Source organism: Tachysurus vachellii, chromosome 24 (genome assembly GCF_030014155.1).
Source record: "Tachysurus vachellii isolate PV-2020 chromosome 24, HZAU_Pvac_v1, whole genome shotgun sequence".
Taxonomy (NCBI): domain Eukaryota; kingdom Metazoa; phylum Chordata; class Actinopteri; order Siluriformes; family Bagridae; genus Tachysurus; species Tachysurus vachellii.
In genome coordinates this window covers 14,505,293-14,520,733 of record NC_083483.1, presented here as the reverse complement: position 1 = coordinate 14,520,733, position 15,441 = coordinate 14,505,293, and the positions used below count along the sequence as shown (strand labels likewise).

General features: G+C 40.8%; 1 protein-coding gene and 1 long non-coding RNA gene across 2 annotated transcripts; both read left to right on the top strand.

The window, feature by feature from the left end:
- The first annotated feature begins 1,368 nt into the window (after positions 1 to 1,368).
- Positions 1,369 to 2,268, top strand: LOC132839187 (uncharacterized). The gene is made up of 3 exons (XR_009647709.1): positions 1,369 to 1,481; positions 1,571 to 1,646; positions 2,199 to 2,268. It is a non-coding gene; the product is annotated as an uncharacterized LOC132839187 (long non-coding RNA).
- A 976-nt stretch (positions 2,269 to 3,244) lies between these two features.
- Positions 3,245 to 15,211, top strand: triobpa (TRIO and F-actin binding protein a). Its single transcript, XM_060859872.1, has 14 exons — positions 3,245 to 3,567; positions 3,942 to 4,107; positions 4,412 to 4,480; positions 5,683 to 5,739; positions 6,007 to 6,075; positions 6,495 to 6,584; positions 7,021 to 7,130; positions 7,894 to 8,242; positions 8,516 to 8,741; positions 8,828 to 8,918; positions 10,315 to 10,474; positions 11,143 to 11,256; positions 14,557 to 14,643; positions 14,748 to 15,211. The coding sequence occupies exons 1-14, from the start codon at positions 3,245 to 3,247 to the stop codon at positions 14,901 to 14,903; spliced, it is 2,067 nt and encodes a 688-aa protein (XP_060715855.1). The 3' UTR covers positions 14,904 to 15,211.
- Positions 15,212 to 15,441: the final 230 nt, after the last annotated feature.

Below are 15,441 nucleotides of genomic sequence, written 5' to 3'. Positions count from 1 at the left end.
TACCAATTTATAAGCCATACTTACCATACATTACAGTATCTTGCTAAACTGTCAGTGCTACATTTTGGGTTAAAAATAACCTCAAACGTTGGTAATTTTACTGAAAACTAGGATTTGATGAACATGCTGGATCCCTCAATAAGTTTGATTGACTTAGCTGACTCAATGGAAAACTGGGCCAGGAATGAGAAGGTTTGCTCTGTGATCTCATTGCAATTTAATGAGCAGATCATGTGGTGTCCTCAGGGAACTGACAGTAATGCTATATCCCCCACACAACATAGACACCAAAAAGTAACGCAGTGCTCAAAGAGTCAAAACTTAGAGTCAATTACCATCTGCCACATTTTGGCAAAACCATGGTATTATGACTTTAAATTTGCAGCAATTAAAAAAGGCTTAAACCTAAAAGATGTAGGAATATGGTGGTAAAGATATTTCAAGGAGGCAATCAGTTTTAGGTAGTACAGGAAGACAAAACAGTAGGTATGAAGAGACAAGTGAAAAAAAAAACAAGGAGCAAGGCAGTGGCAGCACAGGACATTATGAAAAAGTCATGAGTAGAGGCAGAGTTACACTCTGACGCGTCTAAAGTAATGAACGAGAGAACAGGAGGTGCCTGGATGAGAGGATGGATAGAAGAAGAAAAGGGATAAGACTCTGGCAAGTTCAACAGGAGACTCTTCGGTGTGACGGCTGCTTCCTAGCAGTGAGTATATGCTCTTCCTTTGTGAGGTATATCTTGTAGAGCGTGGTAGTTTGTTAAAGATGGTAAACATACTGTCTTGCTATTTAGGTGCTGTTTACAGCATTAGAATGTCTTTTTTTGACTAGTGACTGTCCACTAATAACATTTACTTATTAATGTGTTTTATTTCATTTCAATGTCAAACCTTAGCTGTTAAGCAAATTAATTCATTCGTTGTTCTTGATTAATGTGCTTAGGCTAATCATTGGCATGAACCCCATCTGACCTTTGAGCTCAGAGGGACCGGTGTAGTTCCTGATTCACATTAAAATATCCTGTTTCTGCTAAGGATCCTGCTACGATTGCACCTATGAAACGAAAAAGGATTCTCTCTCTTCACCTCATCAACCTAAATTATTTACTCTTGGTTGGATTATGTCACATTTTAACAATCAGCCAAATTAAGGTGTAGTGTGCTTAACGATCAGCTGTCGTGCTGTTCTAGAGTTCCTGCTGCAGTCTTTCTCTTGGCCTAGAAATAAGATGACCGACCTGAGGTTGTGTGACCAACACTAGATGTTTATCGCTAGCTTTTTATCTTTTGTTATCTGGGATCTTACTTTATAATTCATTATTTTATGTTGTTTTCTGTTCTCTTACAGAACCTACTAAGGCTACGGACCAAGAAGACCTGCATCGGTCACTAATCAAGATAACTTAGGATACAGTGTTGACTGCAAGTGACTCCAGAACACGGAAAGCATTTTAAATGAAATCTCAAGACACTAGTCCTGTATGGAATGCCACATGTTTAACCGATCAATACCTTTCTTGGAATCTGGAGCGTTTTCTAGAAAATGATTCAATGATTCTCCTCTGCAGCATTCCGGTCGCCGTTCTGAGATGGAGTCACGCAGTAGAAACACCAGTCGAAGGAGCAGTGTCAGTCAACGCACAGGTCAGACAAGACATAACTGTGCATTGGGTTGTTTTATTTAATTGATTTGCTTAAGCATGATCAATATCTTAATGTCATTTTTCTTGCACTCAACTGATGTCGGTACAAGATGATGATATTGAATGATATGTAAAATGCTTTTTAATTGGATTATCCTTTTTATGGCCCATCAAAAAATTTCAGTTAACATAATGACAATATTCCGTAATAGAAATATTTATACTGGCAATATATTATCAACACTGACATTAAAAAAAGGATTCACAATAAACTCGATCTTTTTTTATTCATCCATGATTTGTGTATTGATATTGATGGTCAAAAATAGCTTTGATCTACCGATCCATACCGCTTTACCGTTCACCACATAAAATGATACGTTTAATGAAGACGCATGAAATGTGATGCTCTTTCAAAGGCAAGTGATAGTCTGGAGATAACACGTAAATATGTGAGTTATCACTAGCCATTCATTGTAAAGGTCAGACAAGGTGTATTACATGCATTATGTCAGAAGCACTGTATCAATTACAACACCTTTTTCTCTAACAGAAGCAAAAAAAGAGAGGGAGCCAAGCAGCACTCGTGCCATTTTCCAAAGAGCCAACCGCTTCCTGTCCCGTGACCGAGAACAGCCGAATGACAGCCCTTCTGCTCCTGTGCGGTACTATGAGAGAGGACACCCTCTTCCCAACAACAGCAGTCCTGAGCGCAAAGCCACCATTCCCTTCCGAAACCCTGAACTGGGCCTTCCATCCTACAGGAGGCGCCATGACACGCTTGGCAACGAAGCCATGAGCGGCCTCTCGCCTTTACGCTGCATGACCTATTCAAACTTCAGACGTGGTGACAGTCAATCACGTGCAAGTCCTCGTTCATGTAGTCCAAGGTCTACCAATGTTTCACCACAAAGACAATCCCAAGGCTCCTCCCATCACAGAGGTTCAAACCGCCATCTTCAAGCGAGCTCTCACACTTCATCTAAACAAGCTTCTAGAAAATGCAGTCCAGCAACAAGACGAGCCTCAGTGGTCTCAAAGACACACTCCCCCTCTCAGATATCTGCCTCAAACAGATATACAGATTCATCAAGGCACTCACAAAAGCAAAGTCCTTCTCAGAGTTCTTATGGCCAACACAGTCTGGACTCGGAAAAGCTGTATCGAAATCTACAATCAATTGCTAGTTCAGCAGAATCAGACACCTCGCAGGGAAGAAACGGCTGGTCAAAAAGGTCCAGGTCCAAAATGGAAACTGATGGTTACTGTTATGAAACTGGTCAAAGCAGTCGCAGTAGTGGTTGTATTAGTCGGAAAAGCAGAAGCAACACTGCTTGCAACAGCAGAGATTTTTCACCGCAAGGTAGTGAGTACAAAAGAAGTCAAATGTCACCTAAAGGAAGTAGTCATATGAGTGGTTATAACAGTCGCAACAGTTCAACTCGTCATAGAGATTATGATCAAAATGGTCATACTTCAACAAGGGATAGAAAACAAAATGATTATAGAGGTGATAAAGGGCGACAATTATCGAAATCATCCATGACAGACAGGCACTCCAGAACAGATCTTAGCCAATCTCAGGGCTCCTATCATGAGATGACACACTCTCCCATGAGTCCTGCTTACCCAGAGTCATCACACAGCATCTTGCCATCAAAACAAAGCCAAGACGAAACCACAAAAACAGACAACCAGACCACTGAGAGAAGTAGAAGCACCATTCGACGTGGTCTGGAGGCACTGATACTCTCGGAAAACAAAAGATCTAATAGCCAGCCACCTGTGCCAGAGATGACAATAGAGGACTATGTAGTCATAGCTAATATTCCCAAAGTAAATTTGTATCCAGAAGAAGATGAGGCAATCGTAGTGAGAAGAAGGCCTCAGAGTCGCAGTCCACGTAGAGACAAACACCACAGGTCAGAGAGACACAGAAAAAGTTTTGGCAGAGACAAGCAGCTTTTTTCCAATGTAGTTCCATTACTTTTGTTACCAGAACACTGAAACTCTGCTTTTTCCATTGGCCAGGGTACCCAGTTATCTGTGGTTGTAGTTGTATATATTTTTTTGCTATGTATGCATATTTATCAGCTACACGTTTTGTCAGGAATTACACTGATATAGGTTTTGTAACCAAGCCAATCATGAAACATTAACCATGGTATCATGAACTAAAACCCCAAAATTTGTTGGTTCCTCTTTGGGTTAATTCTTGTTTTTGAATATGAACTGAAAAAATGCTTACAGAGGAAGGAAGTCATATTTTATGATACCTGTTGCTCATGTGCTATAGGGAAGAGAGAGACGGCCGTGACGAATACATAGAGTTGGAGGAACGAGGGAGAGGGAGGGAGCGAGGGCGAGACCGTAGAGAGAGGGAGAGAAGACGCCATGACAAGGATACTGGATGCTCATCTGAAACCAACAGTACCGTCTCTGGCATTACACAGGTGTCACAGGTGAAACGCACGGCACCCGTTTTCACAACGACACTCACGTGGATCAATAACGATGCCAGTTTAACTCCAGTTCTTACATTAAATCGTTAAACCTCTAACGTAACACGCACAAATTCGATATCGATTTCTCCAAACGTTTCCACTTCTGACGTGAAGCTGGAATCCGAGCAAACATAACAGTTACAAATATGAAGAGGAAGCTTCACAAAACATCCATCTCAATGGGCTTTAACTCAAATATGATAGTATATTGTGTATTTCTGTAGAAAGACGTGCAAGTTGTGTTTGTTTTTTTTATTTGCAGCGGTCCAGAGAAGAAAATAAGTATTCAGGTAGACATGAGGGAGAACAATGTGACCCTCCACTGATGCAGGTAAACTTTACCTCAGGAAAACACACACACACACACACACACACACACACAACGAGATACCATGTGGGAGGTGTCCAGTTTCGAGTTCAGGCTGAGGTGGCTCACTCTACAGCATAAAAAATGAGCTACACGCAGGTAGGTGACTTTAGAAAACAACATAAGAGCAGATACGATCGAAGTTTGTTAGCCGTTAGCCGTTCTGAGGGGTCTTTATGATTCGCGCCACTGGCACGGAAGGCACGTGACTAGTTCTTCGCGACAACTGTGGCTGCGCTTCAAAACCGCAGACAGAGGGCTTCCTTTTCTTTTTTTTCAGCCGGAGATCAGAATAAAGTCATTGACTATCAACAAACCACTTTTTTTTTCTTCTTCTTCTTCTTCTTTTTTTTTTTTTTTTTTTTTTTTTTAACCACAATTTCTAAAGAAAAACACACAAGCCCGAAAAGATGCTGCATTAAGGTTTTAAACCAGATGTTTTGCTGAACTTGCATAACAACTTCATCTCTTCCTGTTTCATGCATTCGTCCGGCAAAAATTCTCCAACCATGACGGTAGGTGCTTGAATTTCGTTTTATTTACGTTGTGCGCGTGAGTGTGCGTACAGGTGAGCTGTGATGAAGGGGGCGTGTCTTATTGCCAGCAGGTGTTTTCATCTCCACGCTTGAACTCAGTGGTGTAAACCCAAAGTGGTCAACCATAGAAGGGAACCTTAGCATGTTGGGGCTTCTTGAAATGTTCATGGTGTACAGTGCATCCAAAGAGTCTTGTGTCTTATCATTACCTTTGTTTTTTCATTATATGTCAGCTTGTGTCAGTTTCAGCATGTGATTCTGCTTCTCCATCACAGCACAGATATTAACAGCAATGTGGTTTAAGTTTCATTTCCTTCACGTCACTGCAACTTTGGCCACCATATAAAACAAACCAATAACTTTTAGAATGAGTCATCAAATCAGAGAACCAGGTTACAAAACATTCATAATTGTATTGAGATGTTGTTACACAAATCTCTTCTTCTCTTTCTTATTTAAATAACAGCTTCCGAATATAATTCCCTACAACCTTAATCATTTACAGTAAACTGTAACTGACAGAATCAGCATATAAAATCAGATATAAAACAGATTATCTTGCAAAATTAAAAAACATCTATATTTTAAGGTCCGTTCTGGTTCAAATGTTCATTCACTTTTCATTCGAAGCTCAACTCTTTGGACCTTAAAAAGGGATGGATGTTCTTGTTGGACAACTGCGCAGAAGTAAGTAAAAGTTTACATTTTTTTATATTTTTTTAATATTTTTCATGAATAAATGTCTGACCATAACTTAGTCCTTTATTTGGATTGGTACAAAGTTCTACTTTCCGCCAACAGTTACACTTTAATCACACTTTCTAAAGCACTAATCAAATTTCTTTAACCAACCACCTTCCAGAAATTTTTTTGATGAATTATTTTTCTTGTACTGAATAAAATGTTATGTAATATTTATGATATTCTTCAAACACTATTCTCCTCTGTGTTTAGTGGAGAAAGTTCTGGTTTGTTCTTGACAGCTCTGGACTGAGATACTATACCAGCTCTGATGCTGAGGAGGTGAGCTGACATACACACACACACACACACACACACACACACACTATATATATATATATATATATATATATATATATATATATATATATATATATATATATATATATATATATATTTATATATATCACTACTGTATTTTTAAGGAATATCTAATTAAATCTGTAGTGAGGTCAGTTTTATACAGTGCTTTTGCTAAATGCAAACGAATTGTATTTATTGATTGGTTTAGCTGCTGTTGAGATTATTCACATTGAGATGTTCTTAAAATATTTAATTCTTAGCCAATCTCTTCTTTAAGGTCTTTAATTGTATATAAAATCAAATTTTTTTAGCAGGTTAGTGGAAAACTGGTTTTAATTACCGTGTCTTCTACTTCAGGTTGACAAATTAAACCTTTTTGTGTTATTTATATGTAATAGAGCGATGGGCCAGATGGAGAGATTGATATTTCATGCTGTCTAGATGTGGTGGAGTTTGAAGCGGATAAGAACTACGGACTTCAGATACACGTAAGACATTTACGTTATGGTAGAAAATTAAATTGAAAGTTTTCATAAGGAACCGAGACTGACAGACACATAGTCCACAACCCTTCACTGAGACTGACAGACACATAGGCCAGGTCTACTTGACTGAGAATAGCATACACAGAGGCCACGCCTCCTTCAACATGATTGACAAGCATAATGGCCACACCTTTTTACCGAGACTGGTATACACAGATACCATGTCTCCTTAAAAGTGATTGGCAATTAGAGGCCACTCCTCTTCACTGAGGATTGACTGATTAACTGAAGATATGCTTGTGATTCATACACACCTAGTCTTCTTGTGTATATCTATGTTCTTAAATCGTATATGGTTCTGGTTAGTAATCTTGAATTTGTTGAACATTCACTTGTCCATGTCTTATATTCCGGATGTGTTTTGTCTGCTGGCTTACAGATGAAAGATGCAGAAATCACTCTGTCAGCCATGACGTCCCGCATCAGGAGGAACTGGATCGAGGTTCTGCAGAGACGCATCAGAAACACTGACTCACCCGATAACGTTCGGTACACAGCATCCTCCTGATATCACTTTTCCTGGGAGAGCGGAATTGGAGGGATGGAGACAGGAGGAGTTTTACTCTAAAGGCTTTTTCCTCTCTGATTATTCTGTCTGGGGATATCAGATATATTCTATATCGACCCCATAACAGAGCATATCATTTCAAATAAACATTTACTTTAAACATTAACATTAAAATTAACTACCAACAAAACTCTTGAGGAGTGCCTTGGAGTCTAAAGTATGAATATGCTCAAAGATAAAGAGTGTTTCTCTTAGCTTTCTAACCAAAGAACACTTAATGGTTCCAGGTTTAGGTTACTACCCCTTACCTTTAAATATTGTTTTGGATTGTGGCTGACGACTGCCTGAAAATTGTTTTTATTATGTTTGTCTGGGGAAACATTAAAGGGTTCCCTGTAGAAAGGATTCCATTATGAGTGAAGATTTTTCTTCCATGTAGAACCACTTTAGGACGGTAAGAGCTTTTAACCATCCAAAAAAAACTGAGAATCCATATCTATGAGTGTAGCTGGATGAGACCATGAAACGAACATCGTATATTAAAAAAAGGGCTTAAGCCTTAAAATATTCAAAAGGTAAAAGGGTGCCAATACTTTTGATCAACTATCGTGAAAACATCTGAGGAATATAGCTTATATATAGTGGACAAAGAAAACTCACTTTTCAATACTGGCCGTTACCTCCCATTTATTTATGTATATGATTTGAAGATCAACATAATGCTTTGATCCGATCATCTCTCAGGTCAGAACCCACCAGCCCATCTCACGATGACCCAGACACGATGTCATTGCCTTTGACCAATCACAGGGAGGCGGGCGTGGGCCGAGACACAGAACAGGAAAAGCGGCTAGGGGACAGAACTAAGTGGTTCCAGGAAGCCGTGTCGGACAGAGAGCCCGACAGCCCGTGGGACAAAGTGCAGCTGAAAAAGGGGGCAGTAGCTTGTGTTATGCCTCAGATCCATGAGACAGGCGTGGACATTGAGAAGAAATGGGAGGATTTTGAGAAGATTCCTGTTGGAGAGATGAGGTCGTTGTCGCTGATTGGTTCAGAGGCTCCACAAGGAACCGATGAGGAGCTACAGAGTGAGGTAGAGAGATGCAACATCTCAGATAAAGTCATGTACTTGTTTCCTCACCATCACATACAGTATTTTATGTATCTCTGCCCTACTGTATGTATGTGGTGTTTGCATGTTCTCCCCATGCCTTGAGGGTTTCCTCTGAATTCTCTGGTTTCCTCCGTCAGTCCAAAGCTATGCCTTGTAGGCTGATTGACATCTCTACATTGTCTGCCACGTGTGTGAGCTCTGCAATATAAAAAATGTGCTATTTGAAGTTCAACGTTTTCACCCCGTTCTCAGGCGTCTTTGAGGCAGAAGACGGAGGTGCCTCGTAAAGGCAGAGCCGCTTCTGGATCTGCGCTTTCCTGTGGCCCGGGTTCGCTCTGTGCCTCCAGACTAGAAGAGCTGGAAGGAGAACACAGGGAGAGACTGCAGGAGCTGGAGAGAGCACATGAGAGAGAGAGGAGAGAGCTGGAGATGCAGAAAGAGCAGATGTTGAGGGAAGAAGTGCAGCAAGCTGCACAAGGTGAATACAGGCTTTATAAAGATGATATAACTGTGTGACAGAGCTCGACTCTGGATCGTTCGCTGACTCCACCGCTTTCTCGGCAGCGATAGAAGCTCTGAGGAAGGCCCACCAGGAGGAGCTGGAGAGACTGAGAGGAGGAGAACAAACAGACGCCGCTGTAGTGAGTGAGTGCAAGTGAGTTCTTAAAATTTTACATGAATATATATTATTAAAGATTTGTGTAGTCTGTTGCATGACAAACCGCAGACGTAGTCTAAATGCGCAGGTGTAGCTATAGGGAATGAATTTTGGGTTTGGTCGTGATTTTGTGTTCCCTGAGTGTTAAGTGATAATATATACACATATATACATGTCATTGTTGAGCTGGTGGAAATTAGTCACTTTACTTTTTACTGTCTGTCTGATCCTGAATATTAATAATGTTAATAGGAGTGAAAAATAAAATACACGTAAAATCTGTCAGAGCTCGAAGTGTAGCTTGTAGCTTTCAAACAGAAATGGTTAAAACCCAACTGGCTAATTTATTACCAAAGCAGCTGATAGCCATTAAGATGTGATTAAACATACTGACGCATGCATTCACTTGATTTCTAGCGCAGTAATCTGATTTGAAACGTTTTGACATGTATATACAGCATAACCAGGATGTGTTATATTCAACACTCACAAATAAGCTTCATAAAATCTAAAATCCCCTCCCCTTATAAAACCTATAAGCCCCGCCCCCTCATTATATACGGTCCTTAATTCTCGGTGGTTGCCTGTGAATGTCATTGCCTGTAGATATTACTAAAGTGAAAATAAAATAGAAGAAAGATCAATAGTCTTAACCTGGATGATGCCACAAATCAAACAATGCAAGAAAAACGTAAAGAAGCTACTAAACCAGCTCAACAAATTAGCTTAGAAAACTACAAAGAGTCCCCGATACATCTAACATGTGTAAATAGTGTGTATCTTATTGATAGTCATACCCAGAAGGTGAACCTAGTTCCAGCAGTCTGGAGTTTATCTTTTTAAGGAAATTAGGAGATCTGTTTCCATGAAGTATCCTACAATGTCAGAAAGCAGCTTTACAGAAATCCAGATGTCAATTATTTAAATGCCCCATATATCACCAAACAGGTGTATAACTGTAAAGGCAGACAGTGCAGAGTGTGTTAATGGGATATTGATTATGTGCAGGTTGTGAATATTAAGTCTGGGATGATCTGGGACGAGCAATAGGCAGAGTTTATGATTTCAGCAGCAGCTCTTAGTTACAAATCTACACCATTCAGGTGAAATAATAGTCTGAATGATATATGGATGAGACTTGGGTATAAAATCACAACTTTCACTGGAGGTGGTACGGTGCGGTGCAGAGTGGAGTGGTGCTAACAGCTGTGTAGGGTGCAGGAGTGTGGCACAAAAGTGCTGCGACAAAAGGAACAAAAGCGGATTGAGTACTAGATAGATTTTCAATGAATTGGTTCAATCCATCAACAGATCAATTAACCCATTAAGCAGACATCTGTTCTTCAGTCATTGAATAAACCATTGTGTGTGTGTGTGTGTGTGTGTGTGTCAGGTCTGAGTATGTGTCTCTGCAGCAGGAGTTGAACGGGCTGTCGGAGCGATACACTCAGAGGTGTGTAGAGCTGACTAACTTACAGAACGTCACGGGACAGAGACACACACTGATCGAGGAGCGGCACAGAGAAGTGGAACAACTTCGCAAAGAGAACCAGGTACCCCAGTGAGAACCGGTGAGAAACACCGCTTTTGTGTCCGCTTTTGTGCCCGTTTGTACACTTTTTCTGAAAGAGAAATCACTGTGCTATTACACATAACTTTAACCTGGAGAACTCATGAGAGAGAGAGAGAGAGAGAGAGAGAGAGAGAGAGAGAGAGAGACTAACTAGTTTGACTAACTGAATGAAACAAAGAGATTGTGATGAAATTTAGGGAGCAGTTGAAATTAATGAAAGTTTTAAGAAATTTATAAATTGATATCAAGAAATGTGGGAAAAAAAGCGGGAAGCAGAAAGAAAGAAAGAAAGAAAGAAAGAAAGAAAGAAAGAAAGAAAGAGAAAACTAATCAGAGAAAAGTGAAGTGGCAGAATGAGAGAGAGAGAGAGAGAGAGCGAGGGAGAGTAATAGATGAGTAGATGTATTAGATGTCAGTATGTGATTAGCGACAGCTTATATGTCAGTCATTAGAGTAGAGTCAGCAGTCAGCAGTCTGAGTTGTTGTTACGCTGTATTTCAGCTCTTTTAGCTCTCACAACCACAGCTTCCTGTTTCACACAGATACCCAGACTTACTGTCATTAGTGTGTATCCTTTTATACTGATCCAGCACTGGAACTGTCAGTCTGTGTCTGTTTTCTGATCACTTCCTGTTTCTGGTCATACAGGAACTGCAGGAACGCCTGAATGAGGAAATGAGCCTAATGCGGTCCTTCATCACGGGTCAAAGGTCAGGGGTCGTCCCTGTCGGAAGCTACGAGCGCAGCGCCTCAGAACTGGAGGTAAGATGTAACTGGTCTGTAAAAAACTTCTGATATTCATACAGGAAAATAATAGTTTTATATTATATTTATAAATATTAATTTACATTAATAATGCATCAGTCCTGATTCGTAATTCTGTAACAAGTGACAGACCACGTTTGTGGGGAACACGTTTATATAACGTTTTTAAAAGGAGTCTCTGGTGTCAGCACTTTGTTAAGGAGGTCAGAGGTAAAGCGGTAACTTTAATTTGTGCATTATTTTTTTGTGAAAGAAAGGGAGAGAGGGGGAGAAAGGGAGAGAGAGAGAGAGATAGAGTGAAAGGGAGAGAGAGAGACAGAGAGAGAGAGAGAGAGAGAGAGAGAGAGAGAGGGCGAAAGAGAGAAAGGGAGAGTGAGAGAGAGAAAGAAATGGAGAGAGAGAGAAAAGGAGAGAGAGAGAGAGAGAGAGAGAGAGAGAGAGAGAGAGAGAGAGAGAAAGGGAGACAGTAAGAGAGAGAGTGTAAGAGAGAGAGAGAGAGAAAGGGGAGAGAGAGAGAGAGATTTGATTTTGAAAAAGACCTTTATTTCGATTTCTCAGTTTTAACAATGACCGATAAAAGGTTTAATTTAAGTCAATGCAGGAAAGGAATAAATAAATAAAACAAAAAAATAAAACAGAGAAATAAAATAGCTTTAAAAGTTACGTGCAAAACTACAAAAGAAAAAAACAAATGTACATGACATTCTTTAATACATGTTCTGCGCAAAATGCAGTTCATCATTAAAAACTGAGCAGAGTGCATTATTAATGCACCAGATTTTTTCAAACATCGCCAAGTTCGCCGTTTTCTTGTAAAAGTGAAAGTCCACTAGAATCCTGGACTTCATCAGTGCTGTTGTTACCATCCTTGCATCATCGCTGCCTCTTTGTTCTACTTTATTTTTTCGGCTGATGTAAATGCCCATTTTTGCCTGACCCACAACAAAATTTAAGAGCTGGCATTCTGCTTGCCTTTTCTTAGTATACTTTACCCCCAGGATAAAAGTTTGGACTGAAAAGGATTTGTTAAAAGCGCTAAAAACAGTCTTCAAAAGGGTAAAAAGGGGTTTTAGTCTGAGACACTGCGTAAAAGTGTGAAATATTGTCTCCCTCTGTAGACAGAATGGACACTTGTGACTTGTCTCTGGACACAGGACTGAAATAAAAGCATTAACAGCAATGATTCCGTGCAGGATTCTCCACTGTAAATCTCCAGTTCTTTTAGTTAATGGTGGCTTGTAGAGTGACCTCCACTGTGGTCGCTCTTCCTCCCTCAGCCCGAGGACAGAGCGCCACGGTGTGTCTACTCTACCATTAAGACTATTCCTGTTAAAAACCTTAACACAGGCTTTATAAAACATTTTCCCAGAGACCATGTAAAAATCCATACTTGTGACATTTCTACATTCTAAAAAGTGACCAGTACTTCCCTCTAAGTCTGGAGACAGAGAGAGCTCAGGAAAAGGGTCCTCCTCGTCTGGCTGTTCAGCCCCCCCACAGTACTCCACTAGCATTTGTTGTTCCTCTGGTGACAGAGCAGAGTTCCACCTCTGAAGTAGCCGCGCCACGATCCGTAACGATCTCGATCCCAGCCGGGCAGCTACTCTACCGGCGTCTTTGAGCTCTGGTCCAGCCAGGTCCACCAGGCGTCCCAGCGTGATGAGACCAGATGTTTGCAGAGTGTGGGTGAGGGCACTGTCTGCAATGTCCAGACGAGCTCCGTAGATGAGGGGCTCTTGAAGTAGCCAGTGTAGCGAGTTCGTGCCTGTGGCTCTCTCTGTCCTAAAAAGTCTCCACACTTTAAAAACATTGTGATAAAAAACAGGTAGTTTCAAAGTGTTCAGCTTTCGAGGGTCCATTAAGAGCAAAGGTTTGTCAAGTCCCAGATCCCCAAATGATCTTAAAATAGTACTGGTCACACATTTCCAAGCTACAGACATTGAACCACATAAAAATCTCTGTAAAAACTGTAAACGAAATGCAGCGGTTCTGCTCTGTAGGTGCACTACGCCCTGCCCACCTTCATCTTTGGGTAGGTATAAAACACTCTGGGGCACCCAGTGTAACTTATCCCAAAAAAAATCTAAAAACATTGACTGGATTCTTGCTAAAAAAGTTACAGGTGGGTCTACACATGCCATTTTGTGCCAAAGGGAGGACGCTGCCAGGTTGTTTATGATTAGCACACGTCCCCTGTGAACAGAGAGAGAGAGAGAGAGAGAGAGAGAGAGAGAGAAAGAGAGAGAGAAAGGGAGAGTGAGAGAGAGAAAGAAATGGAGAGAGAGAAAGGGAGAGAGAGGGAAAGGGAGAGAGTAAGAGAGAGAGAGGGAGAGAGAGAAAGGGAGAGAGTAAGAGAGAGAGAGAGAGAGAGAGAGAGAGAGAGAGAGAGAGAAAGGGAGAGAGTAAGAGAGAGAGCGAAAGGGAGAGAGTAAGAGAGAGAGAGAGAGAGAGAGAGAAAGGGAGAGAGTAAGAGAGAGAGAGAGAGCGACAGAGAGAGAGAGAGAGAGAGAGAGAGAGAGAGAAAGGGAGAGAGAGAGAGAGAGAGAGAGAGAGAGAGAGAGAGAGAGAGAGAGAGAGAAAGGGAGAGAGTAAGAGAGAGAGTGAGAGAGAAAGAGAGAAAGGGAGATAGTAAGAGAGAGAGAGTGTAAGAGAGAGAGAGAGGGAGAGAAAGGGAGAGAGAGAGAGAGAGAGAGAGAGAGAGAGAGAGAGAAAGGGAGAGAGAGAGAGAGAGAGAGAGAGAGAGAGAGAGAAGCCACGCTGCTGAGGGAACTACTCTTTATAGCTGCTATAACAGAAGTGAACGTCTCAAGGATGTCATTCATAAATAAATAAAAAAATGTTGGCCAATCACTGTGAAGTAAGAAGAATAAGACTTTAAGGAGCACCGTTGCTGAAAAATGACTAACTTCCTGGTCAGAGCAGTAACACTGCTTCATCATACCACACTGTCGCTGATTATCTACCTATAACTGCACACCACAGAGTGTTAAATAGCGTTCACACATGCAGCCACATGAGACACAGACACCGTTGGAGACTGGATGTGGGCATGGTCACAGCAGTGACGGGCAAAGTTTATCATAAAAATTATTACCATGGCAACCAGCATTGGGCAACGTCACAATACAGCGAATTGAGACTTGTAGCGATAAGTCACTGTATAAGTCACTGTATATTTTGTTATTTTTGGTGCTTATTTGTTTATATAGTCTAAATAAAAAAAACACTACAGACTGGCAATGTTGAAACTCTGATGTAACTCTAGTTTGTGTGTGTGTGTGTGTGTGTGTGTTTCAGATGTTGTTGAGAGTGAAGGAGAATGAGATCGAGTATTTACACAAAGAGATCAGCTGTCTCAGGAACGAGATCCAGTCATTAATTAAGGTAACTTCTGTTGTTTTTTAATGGCCATTTCAGACTTTTCAGTCTGCTAAGTGTCATGTTACTCTCTCTTGTGTGTGTGTGTGTGTGTGTGTGTGTGTGTGTAGGAGAAGCAGGATCTGAGTGAGCGTTATAAGGCTGTGTATGTGGAGCTTTGTGCAGTAAAAGGGCTCAGTGACAGAGAGGTCAGCTCCCTGAAAGAACACCTCCGACTGACCAACGCCGCTCTGGAGGAGGAACAGCAGCACCAAATGAGGCTTTAAATTATTCAGACAGACTTTCATGACGCTTTCATCTGCCTCTATCACAGAAGCGCAAGCCATCTGTACATCATCGTACGTCATGGTATTTTCCACGCTGCTTTTGCTCCCAGAAAATAAAAACATGTATGTATATTTAAATCGTTCATTTGTCTTGTTTTTATCTGTAAAGAGCACTGAGTAATTAAACCTACACACTGTGTAAAGGTCCATGTACTTTGAACACGGTTCCTGAGCATTTTTTTCTCATGTGTGAAACACATTTTCATTTAGAAAGTGTTTCAAACTCGAGCGCACACACGTGATGCTGCACGTTTTACACGTGATGTTCACATGGATAGCAAACTCATAAAAAATCTCAGATGCCATAATCATGCAGCCTAATACTTTTGCCCAAGAGATGCACAAATGTAGATCATCATGAACATCCAGTGTGACTTAAACTCCATTTGACGGCTGATAAAAAAAAAAAAAAAAAGAGCTAAAAACGACAATGCATGTTTTTCTTTTCATCCTTGCTGTTGGAGTGTTTACAATGAAT

Coding starts and splice junctions, on each gene's coding strand:
- triobpa (XM_060859872.1), top strand. CDS start 3,245: ATGACACACTCTCCCATGAGTCCTGCTTACCCAGAGTCATCACACAGC. Junction 8,742..8,827: donor AGTGCAGCAAGCTGCACAAG/GTGAATACAGGC, acceptor CTTTCTCGGCAG/CGATAGAAGCTCTGAGGAAG. Junction 11,257..14,556: donor GCAGCGCCTCAGAACTGGAG/GTAAGATGTAAC, acceptor TGTGTGTTTCAG/ATGTTGTTGAGAGTGAAGGA.